This window comes from Epinephelus lanceolatus, chromosome 24 (genome assembly GCF_041903045.1).
Source record: "Epinephelus lanceolatus isolate andai-2023 chromosome 24, ASM4190304v1, whole genome shotgun sequence".
Classification (NCBI taxonomy): Eukaryota; Metazoa; Chordata; class Actinopteri; order Perciformes; family Serranidae; genus Epinephelus; species Epinephelus lanceolatus.
The window spans coordinates 17,201,756-17,228,930 of NC_135757.1; the positions used below are offsets into that span (position 1 = coordinate 17,201,756).

The 27,175-nt window shown below is 43.5% G+C and overlaps 1 protein-coding gene across 1 annotated transcript in view; it reads right to left on the minus strand.

Annotated features, from left to right (window-relative positions):
• unc80 (unc-80 homolog (C. elegans)) overlaps positions 1-27,175 on the minus strand; it is a 46,536-nt gene that overhangs the window by 18,914 nt on the left and 447 nt on the right. The window contains exons 2-30 of the mRNA XM_078165524.1: positions 26,898-26,946; positions 26,392-26,548; positions 25,206-25,546; positions 24,606-24,729; positions 24,434-24,498; positions 24,002-24,144; positions 19,964-20,237; positions 19,699-19,833; positions 19,217-19,433; positions 18,601-18,741; positions 15,661-15,929; positions 15,021-15,362; positions 14,782-14,913; positions 14,286-14,433; positions 11,277-11,425; positions 8,327-8,490; positions 7,462-7,560; positions 6,999-7,207; positions 5,073-5,179; positions 4,720-4,813; positions 3,477-3,649; positions 3,138-3,350; positions 2,909-3,044; positions 2,497-2,630; positions 2,096-2,273; positions 1,779-1,988; positions 1,597-1,694; positions 1,285-1,488; positions 1,094-1,201 (exon numbers count right to left, since the gene is read on the minus strand). Coding sequence (XP_078021650.1) covers positions 1,094-1,201; positions 1,285-1,488; positions 1,597-1,694; positions 1,779-1,988; positions 2,096-2,273; positions 2,497-2,630; positions 2,909-3,044; positions 3,138-3,350; positions 3,477-3,649; positions 4,720-4,813; positions 5,073-5,179; positions 6,999-7,207; positions 7,462-7,560; positions 8,327-8,490; positions 11,277-11,425; positions 14,286-14,433; positions 14,782-14,913; positions 15,021-15,362; positions 15,661-15,929; positions 18,601-18,741; positions 19,217-19,433; positions 19,699-19,833; positions 19,964-20,237; positions 24,002-24,144; positions 24,434-24,498; positions 24,606-24,729; positions 25,206-25,546; positions 26,392-26,548; positions 26,898-26,946 — 4,813 coding nt within the window. The remainder of the gene's footprint in view (positions 1-1,093; positions 1,202-1,284; positions 1,489-1,596; positions 1,695-1,778; positions 1,989-2,095; positions 2,274-2,496; positions 2,631-2,908; positions 3,045-3,137; positions 3,351-3,476; positions 3,650-4,719; positions 4,814-5,072; positions 5,180-6,998; positions 7,208-7,461; positions 7,561-8,326; positions 8,491-11,276; positions 11,426-14,285; positions 14,434-14,781; positions 14,914-15,020; positions 15,363-15,660; positions 15,930-18,600; positions 18,742-19,216; positions 19,434-19,698; positions 19,834-19,963; positions 20,238-24,001; positions 24,145-24,433; positions 24,499-24,605; positions 24,730-25,205; positions 25,547-26,391; positions 26,549-26,897; positions 26,947-27,175) is intronic.

Here is a 27,175-nt window from a genome sequence, read left to right on the forward strand (position 1 = left end):
GAGAGGCTGAATCCTCCGCTCCCATTTTGCTGCACAGAATGGGATTCGGTGCTACCATCATTGGGGAGATATATCATCAGGAGGAAAAGCGCCGCAGAGAGTGTATCACAAGGAGTGAAGTTGCGTCTTCTTTTCCTTGCAGATGACGGTTCGGGTTCATTCTCTCCTGTTGCGTGGTAAGTGTGGTCCATTCGCAAACTTTATAACTAAAAAAACTTTTCACTACTCTCTATCGACGAACTACTAACACTCTCTGCTGTTTCCTCCTCCTTCTTCCTTCCTTCCACTGTTTTCGTTGGTTTATTTATACACGTGAAACGCGTTCTCTGGCTGGCTGGATTGTCTGCTTGGGCTGTCTTACATACATGGTGGCGCAAGATGGCGACCTCTCTAAAGCAAGGCCCTTGCTATATATATATATATATATATATATAAAAGCATAATTATAAGGCTACGAAAACCAAACGAATTTTATTTTATAGCGATTATATACTTATATAAACATATTACTGGGTAGAATATTCAGATTCAGATTTGACAATAAACCATGCCAAATATTACACACTGGCCCTTTAATTGATAAGTTCCCAGTTTTAAGTTATTTATCAAATGTACAGCAATTACAGAAGCATTTGTGATGTATTATGAAAAGAAAACCACAAAAGTAAAAAAAAAAAGCTGCAAAAAAATAGTAAAAAAACACACAAAAAACAAAATAAACAAACACACAAAAATACACCCCCAGAAAAACAAAAAAAGTAAAAAAAAAAAAAAAAAAAAAAAAGCTAAAAAAGTTTAAAAAAGGGGAAAAAACAAAGGTAAATAAATAAAAATAAACAAAAAGTAGAAAAGGTTAAAAAAAATAATAAAAACAATTCAAAAAGTAAAAATACAAAATTTTTATTAAAAAAAAGTAAAAAAGGTAAAAAAAAAAAAAGTACAAATAATAAAAAAACAAAAATTTAATTGAAAAAGGTAAAAACAAAAAAACAAACAAACCCAAAACATAACAAAAATGAAAAACAACAACAAAAAAAAAAAAAAGAAAAAAAAAAAAGACTTAATCTGAAATTAACTTTTAAAACTACTCCACCTGGTTGCGGATATACTTGAGCATGCCAGTATCCTTCTTCCCTTCTGTGTTGGAGTCAGTAGGTCGTCTCTTCATGGATGGGGTCCTCAGGCAAGACTTGTCTGAACACTGAAGGCACAGAAATTTTCATAAACCACCACAAAAACAACAGAAGTTTAAAACTAGATAAACAGATAGCTCTTGAAACCCACCTCTTTATTCTTCTTGGCCCGTGACCCGATGTGACCTGAGGAGGCACTGTCTTCTCTCAGGCTGTCCACCGTCTCACCATACACAAGCTTGATGGCGCGGACCAGACGGGCACAGGAGCGGCTGTGGTGCTGGTAGCAGCGTGGGTGGCAAAAATCTATATGGGTACAGATGAAACTCTGCTGGTTGCACAGCAGGATCATGATCTGTGCCGAGAGAAAGGAGAGGAGAGGGGAGGGGGAGTCAGTGTGTAGGAGGGAGCACGCCGACACTGTATACACAAAAACACTTCCACACATATTAAAGGGCCATACATGGAGCCAGGACATGTTACGGTGGTAGTTGTCCTCTGCTCCTCCTGAGCCCTGGCCCTCTGGTTCTATGCTAGGCTCACTGGTGCTAAAGGGACTGCCTGCAACAGGAAACAAGAATATGCACATGTTTAAAATGTATCTCTTACAACAGAGGGAAATATAGTTTTTCATCCATGTCTTACCTATGTCAGTAACAGTGTCCCTGCTTTGTGTTTGTGACAGCAGCCCTTCTTCGTTCTCTGACTCCGAGTCCTGCCGCGACATCTTGGTGCTCTTGAGGCTCCCGGCCCGGCGTATCGATGACAGAGAGCCTCCTTTCTTTACACGGAAACTGCGAGCCCCTTTAATCTGAAGCAGCCGGGAGCCTCCGATGCGAATCTTACGGATAGGCACTGGAGGAGACGGCAGTGGGGCGAGATTATCTAAATTATTTTTCACGATAAGCACACAGGGCAGTAATACACCAAAAAGGCAGAGTCTAGACAACACCAGATCTCACCTTGAACTTCCTGGGGCTTCTTCTCATCGCAGGTGGTGTCGGACTTCAGCGTATGGCTGCTGCTGTTGAGTGAATCGTGTCCATCCTCGTCATCAAGGATGCCCGCGAAGCTGATCTTCCTCTCATAGCGATGACGGCCAAGATCCGGGTCCAAACGCAGGCGGCAGCTGTCCAGATCCTACAGCAAACATGTGAGCAGGTATTAATGTTTTCAACAAATTTATTATCACATGTTTTGGATTCAAAATTTCCTGTTCATATTTTACTCTTTTATTTCTTATAATAATGACCAAACTCCCTCATAGAATCCTTAGATTTCCTGACTGTTTTTCATGATTATCAAAGAGAAAATACACACACTTAATGCATATATATTCGACACAGGAGATTTGACTACTAACCACGAGAGGCTCAGTGCGTGGGCGTGGTAAGCAGGGAAAGGTCTCTCGCAGGAAAGTGGTGATTTCCAACAGCAGCTGGCAGGCAGCCATCTTAAGAGCAAAGGGGCAGCCACATTTTGTAGGATTGACTGTGTCTTGGAAGGGATGACAAAATAAAACAGTGTGGTCAGAACTTTCAAAGGTTTTTAGTTAAAAAAATAAAATAAAAAAAACTTAGCTTAAGGTCCACTTACGGCCTTTTTTCACAGCTTTTAACCGAATCATGTGGTCGGTCGCAAATTTGCTGGCCTAAGTCACTTACTTACTTTTTTATATTCTAAAATGGCCAAAAGTTGGGTGCTATTTTCTTAAAAAGGTTGCCATTGGCATCCTGGCAATCAAAAGTGAGTCTTTGAATGGTCTTCTCACTCACTGTCATCTAAATAGTCCTCTTCCTCATCTTCTTTTCTCATTCTTCGTTTGGTCTCTTCATCAAAAATGTAACCCAGGATGTTTGCAGGGCTCTCGCTGTCAGAGTGACAGAGCTCACTGAGCCTTGTGCCGATTGCCTGAGCAGATAAAACACAAAAAGAAACACTTTGTTGAAGCCATATTAAAAATTGTTACTCCGCTTAATTAACAGCCAGAAATCTTTGACTTACATCTCCCCACTGGCAGAAATGTTTGGCAGCGTTCCACTGGAGTTTCTGGTTCCTTTTGTTGCCCACGATAGGTGACCGGCCCCTGGACAGGCCTCTCTTGGTGATATTTACATGGTGGCCCTTCATCCACTCTGGCCAATTGCCGCGGTTACAGCGATGGACAAAACGGGCACATTCAAGGAAGAGGGAAGCCCGTGCCACGACTGGAGCTTCCTGGAAGAGCCAGAAAGCAGAATTAAGGATGTTACCATCATTTTTTATTGATGGCAGCCCAAGGTGACATGCTTACACTGATGCATCATGTGAAAAAAAATACAAGGAGTGTCTTCTAAAACATACCAGGTCCAGAGCAGCAGCAAGGATGGATGCGTCCGGTATGGTTCCTGGCTCGCAGCAGTTCAGCAGGAACTGGAAGCGTTTCATGCCCTGTCGAATAGCGCCCAAATTCACCACATTCTTATTCTTCATGGCCTCCTGACTGGCTGCAAGACGCTCCTGAAAACCATGGGGTCCTGAAGGAAGGTATGAATATAGAACAAGAGAGGAGAGGAGAAGAGAAGAAAGGAAAAGAGGAGAGTATAACAGGACAAGTGAAGAGAATTCTTGTGAAAACAAGCATATTTGGGTGTAATTGTTTGTAAAGACTGCACTGAAGATTAAATATCAACATTGCATGAAGCAACATCACCATCCAGGACATTTAACAGAAAGCACTGAAGAGCCACCGACAAATGAAGCTGAGTGAGAGATGGACACACAGCCATCGGCAGTAGTTACACTTGGATTTTCAATTCATCATCTAAGCGACACAATAAAAATGATTATGTAAAGAGTAGTGTAAGAATGCAGAAGCTATTATCAGGCTTCTAATGCAATATATTTTTGATAATAAGATCTGTTAAATCACATTGAAATGACAAGTGTAATCACAGCCGTACAGAGGAAAGCTGTATGTGGACCATTCTGTTTTTATCACTTCACTGAAACTCAGGCATTGGAAAATACCACCAGACATCACCACAGAAGAGACGAAGAGAGCACTGACAGCGTCATGCTTGACAAAGCACAGAGATACGCTCTACTGTAGAAAGATGGTTTCATATATGAGTTTTTCCCACACACCTCCTTTCCTCTCTTTCTACCAGTAAGTGAAAGAAAGAGGAGGGGGTTCATTGTTGAAGAGAACGGGACGTGCATGGTTGGAAAGAAGGGAATGTAGAGTTGGTCGTATAAAACACAGTTGAGCCAATCAGACTGAAAATAAAGTGTATTTTTACAAACTGGACACTAATGGGTTGAAACACATTCAGGCTAACAGAGTGTAGCAGGCAGCTATTTGGCCGAGCTGACATGGAGAATGGTGGACGAGAGAACTGGCAGAAGAGGACAGACCACGACTTGCGAGACAAGACACGACACCACATGGACAAACAGAGGCAGGGACAGAAAGAGAGAGAGGAATAGACACAGGACGATGGGGAGTGGGTGGGCAAGGGGGCACCCCGGGGTGGGGGAGGTCTACCATCTTTCTCTTCTGTGTGGTGAAGCTTGGATGGATTCCTCCTGCCAGACCTCCATTTACCGAGCCGCTTGAAGAAATTCTCCTCCTCGTCCCTGGCGAACTCCGGCCCCACGGCGCCACCTTCTGACAGCTTCACCGCACTGGTGAACTTCACCTGAGATGCATAAATGCATACATGCTCAGACAGACAGGCAGAGGCTAAACCAGTTGGCAATTTATACATTTTCTTGCAGACAGCCACTGCAAGGTCTGTACATCTATGTCTTCCATATTTAAAGCTGGATTTACTTTCTTTTACGCTCTATTGTAGCTCATTGTAGATTTGCTGATTCTGACTGCCACTACTCAGTGTTGACCAGTGTACTCACTGGACAAACAGTGTTATGGTACTGTAGCTGTCAGCCCGCCCTGACCTTTGAGCTCTGACGTATGAAGGAGAGTCGATCCACTGAGCTGATATCCAGCAGGTCCTCAACACCATCAGTCAGTCCGGAAAGAGAGGAGCGCTTCAGCCAGTTGCCTGGAGACACAAGATAATAAAAAACATTTACCTGATCAACCAACACTGCAGAACAAAGAAAGTTAATGTGCTGTACACACTGGGTTATGGAGGCAATTAAGCATGCACACACACAAGGGTAAGTAGAGGTAGAAACAGATAGAGCATTCCCTCATTGTTATTGTACAGTGACATAAATTCAGAGTGTTTTAAGTCACAAAAATTCACAGGCTGACGTTCATTCAAAAATGATAGAAAAAGGGTGCAAAACTAACTTTTGTCATCATTTCATAAGACGACTTAAACAAAAAACCCCGGTCGAGTGGTATTTGCAAATAGATTTTAACAATATATTGTCACAGAGGAGACAGCAGAAACAACATAAGCTGAGAAATATGTTGACAGGCTGGCGTAACATATTGAAATGTAATACTTTATTTTGATTTGCTGCTGTTATACATCTAATGTCAATATTTTTTAAGATTAATCTGCGTTTTAACACATTTACATATGTACATAAAAGGTTGCTGACTAACTACACAAAACTGCATAAAATTTTATCAGTCAAAAGCTGATACAGCAGTTACTGCAACTCTGCAAAGCTACCATAAATTAGCTTTAGCTGGAGTTTTGTTCTGTTTTTTCTTCATGTGTCATTCAAAAAATGGTGGTTTACTGATGTATCAGAACATTTCAGTTATTGATAAAAGCTTTTAAAAATCAGTAAGTCCATTTTTAGCTTTAGCTAAGTCAAGCCATGGCTGTATCACCTGCTAGCTTTCACTTGATATAACCCCAGCCTTTCTGCTTTAGCTTAGCTGTGCAGTTGGCTGTAACCGTTTTGCCTTCATAGAGACATATATGCCAGAGTAAAGTCTGTACGCTCCATCCATCTGAAGCAATTTGCAAATACAATTTGACCCAGGCCTGTAACACTGTACACTTTGGAAGAAATGACCAACACAAACAGACATGAAACAAATACTGTATGGCGATGGTTCCACATTCACATACGTAAGACAGAGAGAGTGAGTGGTAGGCGAACAGTCCCACGGCATGCTACGGCACACAAAGGAACACAAAACAGACCAAAGAGATGAAGTGACTTGGCCTCGCGGTGGGCATTGTTCCAATGTTAGACAAACAAAACACATCATGAATTTCAAGGTGATAGCTGGGGTAGGAAATACTGTGAGGTATGGTCATGGAAATACAGTTACCAGACATGATATATATATATATATATATATATATATATATATATATATATATATATAAAATAGTGAGTACTTTGCTACCTGTAGCTACATGAAACCTGTTATCTTGGGTCGTTAATTTCTCCACAACTTTGGGTCACATTCCTGCTGCAACATTACTGGTTGTGTTTAAAAGATTTAATTGGGGATTTTTCACAGTGTAAAGTGAGGCTATAGTCATGCCCCAGCCGCAATGATGGCGCGGTGAGTGTGCAGGTGTGGAAGATCCAAAAACACTTACTGATCAGACTGTGCCTATTTGGGAGGTGGGCTTAAAGAGACAGGCACTAAAATGGAGTGTTTCTGACAGAGAGTGGGCACAGGTAATCCAGGACAGACAGTATGAGGTAAATAAAGTATTTCTGGACCACTAAAGCATGTAAACATGTTCTCATGGGAACCCAGAATACAAGTATGAACCTGAAAATGAGCATAATAGGTCCTGATTTTTGTGCCCAAGCCCAGATATGGCCCACCTAAAATAAAATAATGTTTTTGATTACAGTCCTGACCCAGGCCTCCTCTGTAAGGTAACCCTTCAACCTTTACTATCAAAAGACTTGTTGCCTGATACCAGCTCTTACCTATTGGCAGCTTCAGTTTCTTGCGTAGTGAAATTCGTCTGGATCTGGAACGGGAGCGCCGGTCAGTGGTGGTGCCAGAGTGTGCAGTGGTGCACTCCGAGGTGTCCTGCTCTGACTGGCTGCTGGTGTCACTGGCGGCACTCTGCGACTTGAACATCTTCCTCCAAAAGTCCTTCCTGCCCAGCAGAGCACCCGGCATCTGTTCTTCACTGGAGGCACAGAGAGGGAGTGAAGGAAGGTCGGATTTGAAGGTTAAAAACTTCAGCTTACACAAATTTGTAGCTCTTTTGATTTAAATTAGTTCTGTGACCTGTTTGTTTTTGGGGTGGGGGTGGGGGGGGGGGAGGGGGGGGGTGCAACAGGAAGAGTTTAAAACCTGTTTCCTATTTTGAGCAGACACATGGCAGCTGGGCTCGACATACTAGATGGTGCTATATGGAGATGCTGTGAGGTGGACACTCACTGTTCGGGGGTCTGGGGGGGTCTACTGGAGATGTAGCTGCGACACTCATCTGCAGCACTGGACACCTGACCCTTCTCCCCGGACACACCCGCCTCTGACCTGCACACACACACACACACAGCCCAACACACAGACAGAGCGCTCAGGCCACCTGATGCAGATGCAGACTGAACTCTAGAGATGCAGCAAAGCCTCTCCATGTGATTCTCCCCTTAAGGTTTTTGATTGATGGAAAATAAGTTAAGCATAGTTTCAATAATTTTTCTCTGATGGGAACTAGAGGAATGTCACTGAAGCTTTAGATGTTTGGAAACTGAGCAAACTTATTGCTCATCCATCGACATATGGATGAACAAAATCCTACTGCATTACCTATAACTATACAATTAATTTTATATACTTTTAAAATACATTTGTTTTTGTTGCATGTCCAAAATATTTATGCCCTCATGTAACTTCCATTTCTAGTTTGATGGTCACATGATGAGGCAAAGACTCCTGGCAGGGCTGCCCCGTATGCTGCTGTCCACATCATTTTGAAAATAACAACATCAAATCAGTCACTCAAGCAAGAAGAACAGATGCAGACAGGACAGAAAAAAAAACCATAAGAAAATAAAAACATCCAGCAGTGATGAGAAGCGTAGCTCTGAGTTGTCAGAAAAGGAGAAAGACCTTGTGAAACCAATCAATGTGATTGGATGAGAAATATTTTGTTACCACTTAATAAGGGAAGGGGTGTTTACGGTCTATCCTCAAGGACACTTCAACAGTAATTGACACATGATCATTACAAGACATTTTTAGTGGATTTAACTTAATATGATGTCATTGAGACCATTTCTGGCCACTGATTGGCCAGTACCTCCTGGGTCCGGGCTGTTTGGTCTCTTCCTTCTCATCAGGTTTCTTGGTGGTGGTGACCTTCTCGGCGCTGTCCAGGAGCGCACTCAGCGCCACCCTGCGGAACACGTTCCCATGGGCCTCCTTAATGAACTGCACCAGCTGGCGGATGTCACAGTACAGTCCCTGGGAAGGAGGAGGGTGGCAAACAAGTGAGAGAGAGGGATGTGGGAGTGGAATGGCGTGTGAACTAGAAAGTGTGTCAGAGGAGGATAACAACAAAAAAAGAATCTCCTGCTAGGATATAAAATCAGGCTGATATTACTGTGCAGCCAGCATCAAACAGTGTGTATGTTTGCAGGTGCATGCATAAATGAGTGACGTATATGAGCATGCTGGACAACAGCTCCAGCTTGTGAGTGGGTGGCCTCTGATCCTGTGCCATAATAAAGCCTGCTTTGCAAAGTGTGTCATCTCCCGCCAACGTACAACCAGTCATGCCAGCCTTGAGGCTTTCTTAGTACCACAAGTCCTCTTAGAGGAGTGATCCACATACACTTGCATATAGAAAAATCTAAACCTACGATATATTTATTATCTACAAAAACTAAACTAAGATTTTTTTCCACAATTATGGAAGAGTGTAGGTTCCAATGATCTACGCAACTAAGGATAAGACAAAAATCAAGACTCTCCCTATTGATGTTTTATTTGCTTTATTAAAGGTTCTGTGTGTAACTTCTTACATGTATTAGTGCTTTATATTGCCAATGTGTTTATGGATTGTAATGTAACTCAAAAATTGAGATGTTCCCCGACTTTCTCGGATGCCTCTAACAGTCTCTGGACTGATTTCTATGTAGAGGACTCACGACAAATTGTCTGGGAAATCCAAAGGATATGACGTTGCTGTGTTTCTGTTCTATACAATTTGCAGCTGAGGCTCGGAGACTGACACTAACTTAGAGCTGGGGTTTGCACAGCTGAATTTGAGCTGCTACAGCAGCTTACTGAAGGTCCATCTTTGGAACTGTCATCCACTCTCCTCTGAACAAAGTAACGTTCATTGCTAACATTTGCTTATTCTTGTTTAATTTGTGGTCTGTTAAACAGTAAATTAATCAAATTCAGTGCCTCATATCATACATTCAGAGGCCCCAGCGCTTAAAAATATCCCAGCAGAAACATTGATGTGTGAAATATTGTATAGTGTATATAGTGATATTGTGATATTGTTAGCTGGCTACTGTTATCCAATTTTAGCTTCTTTCCTAATACAGATTAATGACTCGCTAGCTAATGTAGCAAAACACTGTCTTAAGTGGACAACATCAGTTAATTCAACCAGATTCCCAGGGCTTGTTTGCAAATTACTCAGCTAATGTTACAAAACAACTACACCAGATCCATGCACTGCAGCTAAGTTACAGGTAGCTCAGCAGCCAACAAGCTAACTTAACCTCAATTAAGATTAACCAGCCTTAGCCTTAGTCAATCAGGTTCACTTTCGTGTTTGTCACTGTTTTGGCTCATGTGCAGGAGTTACATACAAAACCTTTAAATGTATCATTGCTGCATTAAAATGGCTCTGAAACTTTATACCTATTATTTTGTATTATATTCTCCTCTCCACTGTGTTTTAGACGTTGTTGTGTAAAGCACTTTGACTTGGCTCTGTGTTTGAAGCATGCTGTACAAATGAGCTTGCGTTGGCCTTTGAAGAAACACTTGAAAACAGTCAGTGCCCATCATGTGAGACACAAAAGGCAAGTTATTATTATTCTGTGAACAGTAAGAGTGCCTAACAGAGAAACTGCCAGCTACTCAAAGGATCTTTGAGCACTCTGGCAACACACTGCATGTTAAAAACAAGAAGATGGTGCTGGCATCAGTTTGGGGACAAATACACAGTATGGTGTCTGCTCGAGGTCTGTTATTAGAGGGTTCAGTTTGTGCCATTTCAAATTAATTTTATTCTTAATTTGTGAAAAATATCTGTTCTAGCAAAGAAATGAGAGCAGCTCAAGTGAAAGGGGACCTCATATGCTCATTTTCAGGTTCATACTTATTATTTTAGGTTTCAACCAGAACATGTCTACATGCTTAGATGTTCAAAAACACTTTATTTTTCTTACACTGTCTGACTAAATATACCTGTATTAGCACCTGTCTCTATAACACTCCTCCAGAAATAGCCCAGTCTGCTCTGGTTGATTGTCATTTCCTGGACTTCTGCATATTTGTGTGTCTGCACCTTCATTGCGGTTGGGGAATGACTGTAATGGAATATGACGGCACTTTCTACCATGAAAAATCACCCATTAAAGCTTCTAAACCAAGATGTTTACAACTCAACATGATCTGAAATCAGAGAGAAATTAATAACATTGACAACCAAGATTACATGTTTCCCTGACGTTAGCATGTAGCTACATGTAGCAGTGTATGCAACACCTGCAGTAACATGCATGAAGCAGATGGCCACATCAGCTTGTCTTGAAAGTAGATAAAAACTTAAGGGAGTATTGAGAACAGTCTGAGGCCTGAAGTTTTTGCTCACAGGGATTACTTTTACATATGTTCACCTCATTATTTAAAACTTTGTCCATGCTTAATATGAACATTTGACATAGTAACATTATAAATATGACAGCAAATACGGAGAGGAATATAAGGCTCCCTGTAATGTCTTTATTCACAGAGTGAGATTAAGTACCCATCATGTCCAATTTATCATGTATGACAAGGCATTAAAAAAGGCGGCATGAGCGATTGCTCGTCTTTAGGCTCAGTACAAAATGAGTCATTAATAATTCAACTACAACATCCTGCAAATGGAAATATGAGCGTCTGAATCTAGTGAGAGTACAACTGATATGTGAGGCACAGAGTGAATCAAAGGAGAGCCACAGAGACTGATAATGAAAACAGAGAGAGGACAGATGGACAGATGATTTTCGCACACCACTCACCAGGTTCTCGGGACTGTGCAGCTCGTGTGTGGTCGAGGCGCAGCGGGTGATGAGAGACTTGAACATGCAGCCCACCACCACCGCCTCCATATTCTGTGCCACGGACTTGTTGTCCCCTGTGGTGAAGTTGTTCCCGAAGCCCGCCTTGTCTGGAAGCAAGAGGGAGGCGGGATAGACCACGGATCACACAGGGGGTGGTTTAGTCAGTGATGGGAGCAGATTATTGACAGCTGACCAGCTTGAGTATAAAACAGTGAGCCCGTACAAGAGGGAGAGGAGGGGGGGCAAAGGAAAAGGGTCCATAAAGCATATGGGGGAGAAGCAAACTGAAAAGGATTCTGGGTTGGGGATAAGGAATACATGCAAGTGACTAAGGCCTGCTATAAAACCATAGAGCATGGGGCTTATTCTTTTGGTCCAGTTAAACTTATTATCTATGCAAATTACAAATGCCAGATTTAATCATACAAGTCTTAATTTTGTTGCAGGCGAGTTTTGTCACTTTCGGAGAGAGTGAAGGGTGCAGCAATGGAAGTGGTGCCTAGGGAAGGGTCTGATCAGGTGAGTATGTTCATCTTATTGCTATAATTATTGACTGTTATTGATTATTGATCATGTGTATCTACCGATGTTTCTTTTTTTCGCCCTCCTGGACCTCTCACCTGCACTGCCGTACTCTGCAAGAGAAAAGAGGCGGGGCACAAGTTGATTGACATCAGGCCAGCACAGACATGTACGGGGCGTCAAAAAGGACGTGGCACCCCACCTCCTTGTGGAGGTGAACTCAAGACGCACACACACAGATTGCCACACGCAAGAACAACACACACACACACCAAAAAACTAAACAAGGTGCCCCGTTCACTTTGAGAATTAAAACACTCATCGGTTCAGTAACTTGCCAATTGCACAGTATTTTGTATGCTATGATTGTACTGATTGCATTTTCAAATTTCAGTGCAAAACTGAATTGGCATGTACAATGCGTCTCAATGCTCAGCAATAAAGCCACTGATTGAGCACAGATGTAATGGGCAAAGCTCTGGATTGGCAAGTGTACAGAATGGATGAGTGAGTAAGGAAGGCAGGATTCAGCTCATTGAAGTGGATGAAGAAAAAGAGGGAAGATGGAAGCAGGAGGAGGACGACAAAAAGGGACGCAGACAAGCAGAGACAAGTGGAAGGAGGAAGGGAAATAACATATATATAAACAGTGATAGCGCTGGAATGCAAAGTCGAAGTGCGGGGTGAGACAGTGGCAGTACAATTCAGCTTTGTCAGTGTGTTTAATTGGTTTAAGTTTTTATTTCATACTCTGTAATGTAGCACCCATATTAGACCTTTGAGTGTGATATAGATTTGAATGAATATAATATACTTGTATAATAAACATAACAGAGTTTGTTTGAGTATAAACATCTACACAGTCGTGCTGAAACGACTAGTTACTTAAATGATAAATATATTTAAAAATTTATTAACTTTCACAACTTTGGAGATCAAACTTTTTATCAGCAGGTGAAATTTTTAATTTTTCCAATACTTCAAGGCAGACGCAAAAGTCAGCATGCTAACACAATGATGTTATGGTATAATGTTAGGATGTGTACTATATTAGTCGGTTTTGTTAGCGTGTTAGCTAACATGATACCTTGTGATACACATGTGAGCACTGTATCTGTGAGCATGCTGACTTTTGTGTTCAGCCTCACAGAGCTGCTGCACTCTTAGAAATAAAGGTGCTAACCTGTACCATATAGGGTACTTCAGCTTGTTCCGGTAGGAGAACCTTTTTTGGTTGAGGGTAGAACCTATTATAAAGGCTTCATCTGAAACTCTTTTTGAGGGTTCTACCTGGATCCCACAATAGAGGGATACACCTATTAAACCATCTGTAAAAAAATTTCCACCCAGAACCCAGTTTAAGAGGCTCTACAGAGAACCCCTCTACAGTGTAATGGTCCCACCCAAAATCCTCTCTGGGGAGCTAACTCTTTTATATTCCAGGGGTTTCATCCAGAACCCACCCAAGGAGACTTTAAAAATAGGAACTGACTACATAACCCATAGATCTTTCTACCACTAATCATGGTTTTAGTGTAACAGGTTAGCCTGGGGAACAATGACACCATGAGTGTCATGGTGTCAGTGAAGATTCTCAGTCATCCAGGTCATGGTAATCATAAGTGCTGTATCGGAGGTAACTGGACTTGCTTGCATTTCTCGAAGACGTTTTGCCTCTCATCCAAGAAGCTGTTTAACCATCGTTAAACAGAGGTGGTGGCCTACGACACCACTTATCACCCACCTACAATGCAGTCTAGGGATCTCTCCCCAGACGACTTCACACCCATTCTCATCTGGGGGTGGAGATTTCGTGAAATCCCTACTACTACCAAAACCTGGTTCCAAATTAAAACCAAATACAAAATGTCAAGCAACAGGTACCCATCCCATTAAAAAAAACATTTTTTGACAGACCATGTGGTATTGTATGGAATGTTATTATGGTCATAATGGCAGAACACAAGTACGTAAAATAAACTGATTAAGGAAATTCTTCCAGTTCACCGACATTAAAAATTTAATTTGAGACATGGGTAAACATTTAAATATTTGAGGGTGAGGATCTTTAGCCACCCATGCTTTCAACAAACCTTGAAGAACTCTTTTTTTTCCAAAAGGACTTCTTCAAAAGCAAATGGCTCTGGGTAGAACCTCTTTAGGAACCCTTATTTCTAAGAGTGTATTGTGGCTGTAGACTCATTTTCATTTTGCAGACCAAACAATGAATCCCTTAATAATTAAAAATAATTATTAGTTGCAGCCCTACTGCACAGAATACTGACTTTTTGCAGCATCAACCCTAACCTGAATCAGCATTCAGAACTAATGTTGGTCAAACCCTGATGCACCCTAATTTGTGCATTTGCCATCAGCGCATATGCATGATTTTTCTGTGTGTCATGATCTGCATCTTGCCCCACTCACACATACCTCCATACTTACTGTCAGTTATGGGCTCCATGCAGAAGCCCAGCAGTGCATGCAGGAAGTCCACAATGTTATTGAGAGAGTCTTTGTTGACGTACTCCCGCATTGTTTGTCGAAACTGCACCTTGTCCAGCTTATAAAGGCTGGTCAGGCAGTTCTGGGCCTGTGAGGAAAGAATTGGAACAGGGCACATTAGACAGAAAGTCACAGAGTTTCAAAAATAAGTCGGGGACAAAGAAAGTGGCCTTGTTTGCAGGATGTGCTATTTTCATCTCTTTTCATTGATTCTCATGAAAGATATCAGCTGTTAAGAGAAATTGTGTTTCTCCAATACAACTTAATCTAATAATAAAAAACTATTGATCAGCATTGAAATAGAACTGCAGCTGCTTCTCATTACAGTTAGAAACTCTGCCCTTGCAGCATTCTTTCTGGTTTCATGAAAACATGTCAGGCATTACAAACTGCACACATGCACAGAGGAGGGTCAGCTAAGGTAGAGAAGTCTGACCTGCATCCTGAGGCGATCTCCAGACAGCCCCCGGTGTCCCTCTCCACAGCCGTAGGCACAGCCCAGCGACTTTACTATCTTTATCAGCATGGTCAGAGCCAGGCGGTGGGTGCTGAAGCCAGAGCCCTCTTCCTGTTTTCATGACAAAGGAGAAGCAACCATTGCCATGAACACACAGATATACTGAGATATCTGCGCTACCACTACAACCCACTTCCGAAAATACAGTGCAAACTCACCTTTTTATCATTATCCTTGTTATTCTTCACATCATCCTTGCTCCCTTGCCCACTCCCTCCACCACTCCCCCCTCCTCCTCCACCTCCGCCTCCATCTCCCCCTCCACCTGCTCCTGCCCCAGGGACCGCCCCGCCTCCCTGGGCGCCTCCACCGAGGCCCTGACCGGCCGTGTCTTTGGCTCGCGCCTCCTGGTTCTCCTTGTTGTCGGGCTTGGACAGTTTCTTGCCCATGCCGGGCACCACGCCCAGCTGCAGCAGGCAGTCGATGATGTTGAGGGCCACGTCGCAGATCCTGGAGCTGATGTCGTGGCTGAGGACAGCATAAAGAGCCCGCAAGACAGCCTGGAACACACAAAGAAATAGCTTGTTTTGTGCAACCAATAGTGCAAAAGCTACATTTATTAAACTCAAAATAATCATTATTATTATTACATTGTATTTGTCTGCAAAACAAAGCAGCATTTGACTTGTTTGCAACTTACAGGACCAAATGTGAGAAAATAAAGCATTAAATGCAGTTTGTATTCCTACTGGTGTCATTGTATGTGAGAAGAGCAGCAGAAGGCCAATATCTTCCATTATATGTATTTGCCCACAGGATCATTTCCTGTAGGTTTCATTGAATGACCCCGACACTCACTGTGAGGTCAAGCATGCCATTCTTCAGCACAAAATTATTGGTCCCTTCGATGTTCTCCCCCTCCTCCAGACAGGAGTAGTTAATGCAGGAGTCGGTGAAGCTGCGTGGCAGGTTGGCACAGGCCAGGGGCTCCACAGGGATCTCGGGGACAGTGACGGGGTTGCAGAGTTTCTTCATGTGCTCGGTGAAGAAGTCGGCGTAGCCAACGTTGAAGGAAGCCACTGTGGTGTTAAACGCCGCCATAGTAATGGTGGAAATCTGAGATCGAACTGTGGGTGGCAAAGGGAGGCAGTGAGAGGATGGTGTATGGTGCAGCTGGCTAAATGTTGTCATGCATTGTTATCACAGTAGGCAACCACGACCTTAGGTGAGAAAACAGTTTTGTTATGCTGAATGCTCTATTGTGTTGTTTTTCGACTCTGCCGCATTCTTTTCTTCACAAAATTAACCCTATAGAGCCAATCAAGTCAGAATCAGTGCTTCTCTCTAATTATCTGCTGTTCTCAGTTAACCAAATAGCATGCATGTTATGCAGTGTGGAGCAGAGCCTAAAGCCAGCACCGTTATTTGTATGTAAATTAGCATTGTCACAGGAATATTACTGTTATATAATCTGTCCTATTTCTGCTGTGCAGGTCTCAGTGGAGCCAGCAGCATCTGGCGTTTGTTGTAGCTGATGGATAAGAATATGATTACAGTTTTCATCTTACTGCACATTGCAGTTTGTTTCTCTTGTTTAATGTCACTCTTACACTCTGCCAGACCCTGAAAGAGCTGGGAAAAAAACATGGTTATTTCTCTGTTTTCTATGGTTTACTTAACAACTACTACCAAACTGTGAATATTATTCTCAATTTTCTATTGGTTTGTTGGATATTCAAAAAGTTGACAGATGTAAGCACTGCAGTATCTGCAGACATGGGGGAAAGTCACACATGTGCAAGTCACAAGCAAGTCTCAAGTCTTTACCTTCAAGTCTCAAGCAAGTCCCAAGATAGTTGTGGTGAGAATCAAGCAAGTCAAGTCCCTGCTATAAGTCAAGCAAGTCAAGTCAGCGCGAGACCAGCGAAAGCAAGCACACACACACGAACGTGGTGTCCATGTCTCACAGTCTTGCGCAAGCACGCACACGTGAATGTGGTGCCCAGAGAGGCAGTTAGAGCTACAGGCTACAATGAGGCTAAAACAGAGTTCAAATGACATTTTTCCAAACAAGTTTTTATGTCAGGGCTTCAGGACACTTAAATCACTACGGACCAGCAGTATGGAGATATTTTGTGGTTTCAGTTATGTGTTTTTGGATGTTTGAATCTGGGGCGCCATAAGCCTCCATTAGGTGGAGTTCTGTTGCTACCTCCTCTCCCCTTGGATCTCCACAAGTGCTGTGAGGACTCTAAAACTTCACCTGATCCTCCATCGGCATGAGGGTGAGTAGATAATGGGTGAATTTTCATGTTGGGTGCACTATCCCTTGAACAGGTGTGTAAATCTTGTTCATGACAGAGTCACGGAGGACGAGGGGGAGAGGGGCGAGCTAGCTCCGTTGTGTTTGATAACATTGTTGAACATAAAGAGAAGTGACGCCCAACGGTGCTTAGCGGGCCTTTAATATTGAAATAAGTCCTTTCGAGTCATCTGTCTCAAGTCAAAGTCAAGTCCTGAATACAAAGTCAAAGTCGATTCTTTTATCAACGTTAGTCAAGCAAGTCTCAAGTCATCATATTTGCGACTCAAGTCTGACTCAAGTCAAGTCATGTGACTCGAGTCCCCCATCTCTGAGTATCTATAAATGTGGCTTAAGCTCATTTTTGGACTTGTTAAGTTAAAGGAATATTTCACCCATACAAATTTTCTCAGTTTTTGAATTCTTTGTTCACTGCAGAGGCATGAACCAAAAACAGTGTTTTCTTCATGAATTCAACGCAACGCATGGTGAATAATTGGTATATAAATGATCAATTAGGGATGGGTCACGATTTTCGAATTTCGAATAGTCGTTTTATTTTTGAAAAATCTATTTTTTAATGCGACTATTATTATTCGCCATCTTATTCCCCCCCCTTTATTTGACATGCAATTCAGCTCCTAACCGCACGAGGGCAGTATAGGATTGCTACAGTGGTGTGAGATGGGCTACCAGCTAGTTTGATGCTCTTCTACAAACAGGAGAAACATGCAGAGACTACTACAGTCATCAAAAAGTTCTGTGTGGAACAACTTCGACAAAATAAACGAAAATGAGGTGCAGTGCAAACTCTGTGAGGCAAAGCTTGCGTATCACAAGCCTACAACAAGTATGCACAGTCATTTGAGAGCGAGGCACGCAGGAGGCGGCGAGGGACCGTAACGCCAGGGCCACACCGCCCGCGGAAGCGCTGCGAATAGCCTCAAAGCTGCGAGAAGCGAGGCCAGTTTCCTTTCGGCGCCCATGTTAACCGATTGTGTCATCCACACCGGCGGCGCCGCGCCGCACAGCTCCATAGCTGGCTCGCGCCCTGCAGTGATCGTTTCGGTGTCTGGTCTGTTTTCTCCGCGAGCAGCGAGCGGCGATCCGCGAGCGAATGTGTCAAGCCGGGTGACGGAGACAACAGCTGGGAGCAGAACCGCTTGTCGACTGGCACGGAGAAATGCCCGATGTGAACAGATGTGCTCCGGCTCGGGCGAGAATGTCGGTGCGCCGCACTTCGCAGCACTTCCGCGGGCGGTGTGGCACTGGCGTAATGATGAATGGATCTCTGTGTGCATGGCTCCGGGGGGGGGGTGGATTATTCGAAAAATTGTCGAATAGTTGCCATGATTTTCGAATAGTGTTTTTGCTTGTGCTGCCCATCCCTATGATCAATTTTGGGTGAAGTGCTCCTTTTCTTGGTCACAACTTGCTCTCAGTTAGTCATGCTCTTAAAATCAGTTCAGCTAATCATAGCTCTGGCTTCTCCTTACCCTCTTTGACAGTGTTATCGCTGTGGCTGTTGGAGTGGTCGGGCATGTCTCTGAGCAGAGAGTGGTGGGAGTGAGAGTGTTTGGCGCTCAGGCTGTCGGCATCTGCGGCAGTGTCTGTGCTGCCCCTCCGTGTGAATTTGCCTGTAAAGTGATGAAGATACAGATAGATATATCAGGCTGAATTAAACACACACACATAGAAATTCCAGTCGATCACTGTAGACGTCCACTTTCATGCATTTTTCTTGCATCTATTTGACATTTTTAGAAAATGTCATCCTGGGAATGGAGCTAATTTGAAGCAGCAGCTAAACTAAGTGGATATATAGCCGTGTGGTGAGAGGGGGCAGGGGGTTCATGAAAAGCAGGCTTTAAAAAGTCACTAAGTCTGGATAATAATAAAAAAAAAATGTCTTTGTGCCTTGAGCGAATTTTAATCACACTTCTCAGTGAGAGCTAATAAGAAATACCAATGTTAATGAACTGACCTAATTCACTAGCTGACATCTAGATCCAGACAGAATCCTCTGACTCACTAAAAGGAGGCTTAGGGGAGAGGAAGCAAGACTGCGAACTGGTGACATGCAATTTATTCTCACTATAAGCAGCACTCTACCCATGATGGTGGCCTGCCAGCCCCCACGGTCGAGACCCCGCCGATCGTCACCCAGGCCAGAGAAGCTTCCGAAGGAGAAGGTGCTGCGGGTGGGCGAGACATCCAGGTGATCCTCATGAAGCAGGAAAGGAACCCCCATACGCCGCTGACGTTTCTTTCCAGTGTGATGGAAGGGGATGGAGCCCTTTCTCTCACGGTCCTCACGCCGGTTCTTAAACTGAAGCAGAGCAGGAAGGGCCTCCCAGTAAGAACCACAATGCATACTGTATAGTTTTCTAATGCAAATGTGTCTTTTTTGCCTACTGCATAAAGTAAGTCACACAATGAAATCAGAAAAGCAAAACATTAGGCATGTGTCTTACTTGTGACATTGCTAACACTGCCATCCTTGTCCTGATCCAACACATATTGTTTTTAATATGCTAAAAATAAAATTAGCATGCTAGCATGGACAGTGGCCCATCTGGGTTTCTGGCTCTGACCTTCTTGAAGATGTTCATGCCCAGGTCAGAGGCGAGGTCAGGGACTGCCTGTCGACGGAGGTTGGTCAGAGAAACCTTCGTAAATGTCTCTGTGCTGAGAGATTTTCCCTCTTCATTGCATTTCAGACTCATATCCTGCAAAATATAGCAGAGGATACACATGAGCAATGATCGGTGGAGCGTCTGAAGGACTACATGAATGCATCCTTTAACCTTTAAAAGTTGCAATTTACACCACAAAAATATAACAACTCCTAATTATTACCTGAGTCTTGTGTGTGTTGACTAGCGAAGGCGTGGCAGCCACCATGGAGCTGCTACGTGGGCGTGGCAGAGGTGTCACCAAGGGCTCTGGGGTGCGTTCAGGTCTCTCCTCCAGGATCTGCCTCAGGCGCTGCAGGTAGTACATCAGGGCCCAGTGCACACCCTCTTCAGTCCAGTGTGGCTGCAGCAGGCAGCGCAGCACTGCGACGTCAAAGTACGTGGCGTAACGCGCTCGCTGGGACAGGGAGGTTGGCAGGCCGGCAGGGGCTGATGTCCTGATGAAGAGGAGAGAGACGTGGTTGTTTTTACTGGTTTAACCCTTTTATATCAAAAACGGCAACCCCTTCTCCACTGTAATGTTGTTACAATACCAGAATTTTAAACTCTGAAGTATAAGACAAACAACATTGGCAAAAGTATGATTTTAGATGTCTATCTGCTTGTACATAGCTTCGGTCCTCTCGATACTATCGAATGCAAAATTAAAAGAGATTGTATTGTTTTAAACACGTGGTGTCAAAAACGTATCAAAGTATCAATACTTTTGACTCAGAAAAAGTTTTGTCTGTCCATAGAGGTCATATTAGGAAGGCCTTTTCTACTTTGGGATGCAGAATTAACTAAATATAAGCAAACTTACACTAGAAACATGTACTGAAAAACCTAGTTATAATTTAAATTATTACTAATAAAAGCAGTTGCAGAACAGAGATAAGTTACAGCATAACTCAAAGTAACACCTAAATAGTTACACATACCACTAGGTGCATTTTTAACCTTTTCAGTACTGTCATGCAATTAACTACATCTACATCAGTAACACTATGTCATGGCCTTTCCTGTTATATTAGTCTGTCATCAACTCCTGTCACACTGCTTCATTAATAATGCATCAAAGGAGGATGGTAAACAAGGGCAGATCCCCCCTGTAGCATCATTGAGAGAGCAGTGGGAAGAGAGGGAGTCTAAGTCTACGTGAGTCCACTATAAATAAGCCGGAATGAAGGTCAGTGGTTGGCAAGCTGCAGAGCGTATAGAGCACCACTCACTGTGGAGAAACATATTGATACCATGAGAGAAGGAGAGAGAGAGACAGGGGAAGGCATTTAATCTTGGCCGCTGTAATAAGTGGAGCAGGAAGAGATGGTCGATATCTACATGAATCACTTTGAGAGCGGACAGTGGAGAGAGGCTGTATCATGTTTCACTGTCTAGCCGACACACACACACAGTCCCTCTGCCTGCTGCTGTTGTTGTGTCAGGTTGCCATGGAGACCGAGTGACGACAGCCACCCCAGGCCCTCAGAGAGGCAGTGGGCCCAGCCCCCGACTCCATGCGGTAGGAGAGATGCAGCAGCCAGCGGTTGCCATGGAAACTGCCTCAGCATCAGCAGTGCTCTGAGTGGAGTGCGATGCGGCGGCGGATGAGTAAGCTGCATTAATCACAGGACCTGATGGCGGAAATGATTTTATCTTGGCTGAGCGATGCAGAGGTACGTGTTCGAGAGGATGAGGAGGAGACACAAATATGAACTTTGACAGGATGTCTGAGCTAATGGCGAAAATAAAAAATTTGGGTTCTGTCTTGATTAGATCTTTGGATTGAAATCTGTTGGTGCGGGCCAACAGTAAAGCCCCACCCCTGTGGGGATCCATACAGCAGGAATCCAACAACTCGAAAGCATGAAAGTAATTCCTTCTTACACTCAAATCCTCTCAAATGTCAAAATTCCCTTTTGCTGTGCATCTCATTTGTATTCAACTCACTTTCCTCCCTAACCTTGCTCTTGTGCAAACCAGCGTTTCACATACAGCAGCTTAACATTCCCACCACCAACACTTAGAGAAAGCAATTAATCTGCCCTTGCTGAGTGTGTGCTGCGAAACAATAGGGATAAATCTCGTCCTTCCTGCATTGCCATGTGACTGCTCAAACTGTGACTGCTTTGGTGTTTGAGTGTATGAGGATATAACTAGCTTGGGGGAGGGGGGGTGAGAGCTTATTTTGATTTGCAGTCAGTTGCTGGCTGTCAGAGTGATCATGAGAAGCAGTGGAGTGACTTGGTTGTTTGTCAGAACGAGTTGAGATGAGCCATGGATGGCTTATCAACCTTGCTACTGCCTTCTCCCACATTACTCTCCCTCTCAGCCCACTGGTTGGGTGATTCAGGATGATGATGATAGACCAGCCGTGATGAAGTTCAAAACAGAAAACACCCACACAGGATGTGCAGAATGCAAATGTTTTGAAGTGTTTATCTGGGGACTTTCTGCAGGGCATATTTGGTGTTTTCCGGTAAATTTCTTTGGAACTCAAACCAGCAATCATGGATCACAATATTGGATGTAGCCACATCATTTTACACCGGACAAAAATATAAACACAACACCACCAGAGCACTGAACTGAACATTTATTTCACTAACATTAAACCATCTTGCAGGTGAAGACGCCAGATGAGGAAGTCCTGGGCTGGCTCACTAGACTGACTGGATGTACTGCCAAATTCTCGACATGATGTTGGAGACATCATATGGAAGTGAAAGGAACATTCAATTCATTTGTAGCAGCATTGGTGTGCATTCCTTCAGCCAGCATGCCAATAGCACACTCCCTCAAAACTGATCAGCATCTTGATATGCCACACCTGTCAGGTGGATGGATTATGGATTATGTTGGCAAAGTCCATACCAACATGGATTTAAACAAAAGTGTTGCATTTATATTTTTGTTTAGTGTATTTATGGAATTCCTTTTTTGCATGATTTTGCACAACCAAAACTTTTGTGAACAAAATCACACTCTTAATATAGTGAGTTACTGTCTGCTGGTCAAACCTGCCTCGTCTGTGGAAAAGTGAGCACAGATTGGGCCTTAGTCTGGCAGAAAAGATCAAACAATGACAGACTTGCCGTGGGCAGACCAAATGAAGCCAGGCCATGTCATGCCAGGCCAGGGACACTGCCAGCATCAGACATGTAGCACATTACTTCAGCATAATTACCTTGGTTATGTATGTGGACAAACGTCAGCTGGGTCTGCTAATGCTCAAGCAAGACGGGGCTGTGTATGTGTGAGTGAGCGTGTGCTGCTGACTGAGGAGGCAGTACTGCTTAGAGCAACACATTACACAGGGGAAGGAGGAGCTATTCATATACGCTAGCTCTTGCAAGCTAGTGGAGCAAGCTGTGCTGTGCAGTGTGTGCGACAGACGCCGCCGCAGGGCTAAATGTTTAGCCATCAACAAGACGATGGCACCAGCTCTGTGTCAGCGCGGGTCGCTGCACTGCTTCAACACACAACTGGCGTCTCGGGTGCATCATGGACAAGTATCTCATTTATCAAGGCTTTGGTGAAAGCAGTGTTTGCAGGGAAATCATATTTTGATCATTATGAATCGACACTAATGATTAATGTATGGTTTCACTGCATGATTTAACTCACTTAAAATGATGAAGAACAAGGCCTGTTCATGTTGCATGAGACAATGCCCACATGTTTCATATCTGTGTACATTAATAGCACACATTTCTGCTGGGAAACATAGATATGCTCCCATTGCTCCCTCCTGTTGCTCATGCTGAGGTTTATCCCATGTATTTATCTATCTGAATAAAGGGTCTAGATAGATGGTGTCCTATTCTGCAAAGATTCTGAGGCCCTCTGAGACAAATTTGCAATTTTGGGCGACATGAATAAACCTAACTATGATAAATAATAATAATAATATTAGTAATATTCAATAATACAATTTCCCTTGCTGCTATGACCAAAGAGAAAATGTATCATATATGTGAGCTCAAGCCTCAAAACATGAGAATAGCAGATTAAAAGTGTCATCTATCATGTTCACACTTGCCATGTGGAGTGTAGCATTTACACTCTCTATGACCGCTCTACCTCCTGCTACTTTACAGCAAGCCCGAACAGGCGTGAGGCTCCAACGAGGCCCCAGAATGAAAAATCAATGATGTGCACACATGACCACATGCTACCTATCTCACAGCTTCTGGAGGTTAAATCAATTAACGGTGCTTACTTTTTCTTGGAAGGGCCTTTCACCGATGGGGGTTGTTGGGAGGGGCCACCTTTCTCAACCGAGTTACCACGACGACAGCTCCGCTCTCCAGCCACGGGGGAGGAGGAATCGGATTGGGCGGCTTCGCAAACCACCTGGAAACCCTGCAGGTGGGAGGGAGAGATGGACAGATACTGTAGATGAGTGGACAAACAAGCAGAGGGACAGACAGACACTTCCTGATAATTAAAGGCTCTGAGGTTGGAGCAGGGTTTCTGCCATGACCCCAGCTAACCATGCTGCTGCTCCTGGATGACTGGTGCTAATGAATATTAGCAGTGAGCCTCTGGGAGATGTTGAAGGGGGGGAAGGGAAGAAGCTTCTTGCCTGAACACATTCAATCAACATGAGACGCAAAATCAGATAAGATCTGGGCTTTAAACGCTCACTCACCATGGGACCAGGGTTGCCAGATCCACAGGGGCTGCACTGGTTGTTGACTGGGGAGTTCCTCTTTGCTGTTGAGACAGGCATGGCAGATTACACGTCTTAATTATGAACCAACAAAAATAGATTATTTCTAAAAGGGATTTATAAGGCTGTGAGTAAGGGTTTTTTTACCCACCTGTCACAATGTTTCTGACAGGTTTGATGAGTGCAGTGAAAGCAGGGATGTCTGGCTGGCGGTGCTCCCACATTGGCTGCCATATTACAAGACCACTGGCCAGTCTGAAGGTCAGGTCCGACTCCTTAAAAAAGTGACATATTAAGAATTTATTTATCATGTTGTTGGATCATTTCAAAATACAATTTTGAGGTCTAATACTTAAACACTAAGTTTAGGAAATTCTAAGATTGCTTAATGGCCTGTAGACACGCTGCTTAAAAATTACAGTGATTCAGTCCTCAGTTGGGAAACACATTGCCATCCCAAGAGTATTGTAACTTGACCATTTTGTCTGTTTATACACACAGATCAATAGGCATAGGGTGACCCCAAGTGTGTGTGTGTGTGTGTGTGTGTGTGTGTGTGTGTGTTGGAGGGTTCGATATGGGCCAGTCTCAAATGAGGCTGAATGAAACTGATGGTAAAAAACTTTAAAAGATTAAAAATAAATACAATTTCTGTAATAAAGTCACTCTTAGTATCATAGAAACTGCACAGTAACAGTGGATTGTTTTGAGCCTGCAGTGCTCAGTGTTTTTCTCTTCTGAGAGTACAGACCTTTATCCGATGAATAAGTGGAGCGAACAGGAACACAAACAGCTCCACTGTGGCCATACTCTTGTGGAACAGCTTGGTACGAGTATGCTCATCCTCCTCCAGCAGGGAGCCGCTGTGCTGGGGCCCCGACCCCCCTAGGGCAGAGCCGGAGCATGAGCCAGGAGCGCCTGGGGATGAGCCTTGGTTCCCCACCGGCTGGAGGAAGGCGCTGCTGCTGCTGCCCCCAGACCAGCCGTGGCCCAGGCTGGGCTCGTGATTGCACTCCTGGGCAGCGTCCAGCAGCATCCAGTGCAGTGTGTGGAGCAGCTTGGTCTCGGCCACACCCAGCTTGTCCTGGTGGCCTGTTAGAGGTCAAAAGTCAGGGGTTGATATTGAGTGCTGCTTAGTGAGGTGATAAATGGCATAAAGCTCGAGATTGTGTGGGTGGGTTTTAGTGTATATTGTATTTTTTTGACTTCTTTCGGCATAAAGAAAACATCAAATCCAACTGAATAATTTCAAAGCAAAACGCACTGACTTTTTTTTTGCTGATGTTGTAATAGCATGAGTGATTTTCAAGCAAAAATGCCAAACACTACCTCGTTCAGTCTTTTTAAATGTAATGATTTGCTGCTTATTTTATCTTCTGTGCTTTTACATTAAATATCTTTTGGCTTGGGTCTGATGGTCTTGAAACACAAGCAATATGAAGACATCAGCTTCGGCTTTTGGAAACAGGCTGGCTCACTTTTCATTATTTCTTGACATTTTATCAACCAAATGTTGTTCTGTCTTCAATCAAAATATTAATGTGCAGATTCATCAATATTAAAATAATCACAAGTTGTAGCCCTATTGTTAATATACTCAACCAAGGTGCTTTTTTTCCTCATTAATAACACTCTTGTCTTAACATTTGGGTGCTTTAAATAATCAGTGTATGTTTATTCTTTTATTGGCTTGAGGTTCTGGCGTGGTCCAGAAAAGTCAAAGATTTCATTTGAGAACAAAATGACAAAATGTTTATACATGTTCATCATTTTGTTCTTTGTTTCTGATGATCCAGACCTATACAGTCAGGGTGTTCTGTAACTGCCCTGCGACTCAAAGAACATCAGTTTCGTGTTTTGTTGAATGAGGATAACCTGGATACGGCTGTCAACTCGATGCCTGAAGCGGCAGTAATGTGTGTGTTGTGTGTCCTCACCCAGCCGGTTCCTGTTAGACAGCAGGATGGAGGTGCAGTGGAGTACATGAGGCAAGGCTGCCTGGACGAGCTCCCAGCGGGAGATGCTCTGGATGGCCTCCGACAGGGCCGGCGACAGCCCGTGGAGCTTATTCTCCACCAGCACCCGCTCAAAGGACTGGGGAGGCAGCCAGAGGAAAAGGAGAAAAGAGACATCAGCCAAGAACTAAAGCCCCCTTCTTTGACTGTCTAAATGTCCCACATGGCCCCAAGCTAGGCAAAGCCTGTGGGAGAGACAGTGGCAGCTCTGTTTAAATCTAAAGGGATCTGGAGAAGCGTCATTATGGATATGAGTTTCCAAAGGTCTGGCTCCTCGGTAATCAGAGGAAGCAAGGGGAAAAACTAATTTGCTAAATGTAAAATCAAGAGCCCACTTGATTTGCAGGTGCATTAAGGTAAAACAGATTACTGGGAGGGCAGCGATTATTTCCCCCTCACCCCGCACATGGCATTATGAAATAACTTACCACACAAGATGCTTCATACTGTTTCCCCAACTTTGGACGGAGAAATGCACTGAAAAGAAAACACAAAAATGCTTATATAAGATCTGAAAAACATAAATGTGGGCTCCACCATTAAATCTCCAACGCCACATTACATGTACATGACATTCTGTACAAACAGTTCACTGCAGCTGCTTATTTTCTTTGGCCCAATTTCTATATTTGCTTTACAGGTGTGACATCATGCAATCTGCATCCGTCTCCATTCACAGTTGCAAAAACAGTCAGCCCGTCTCCCT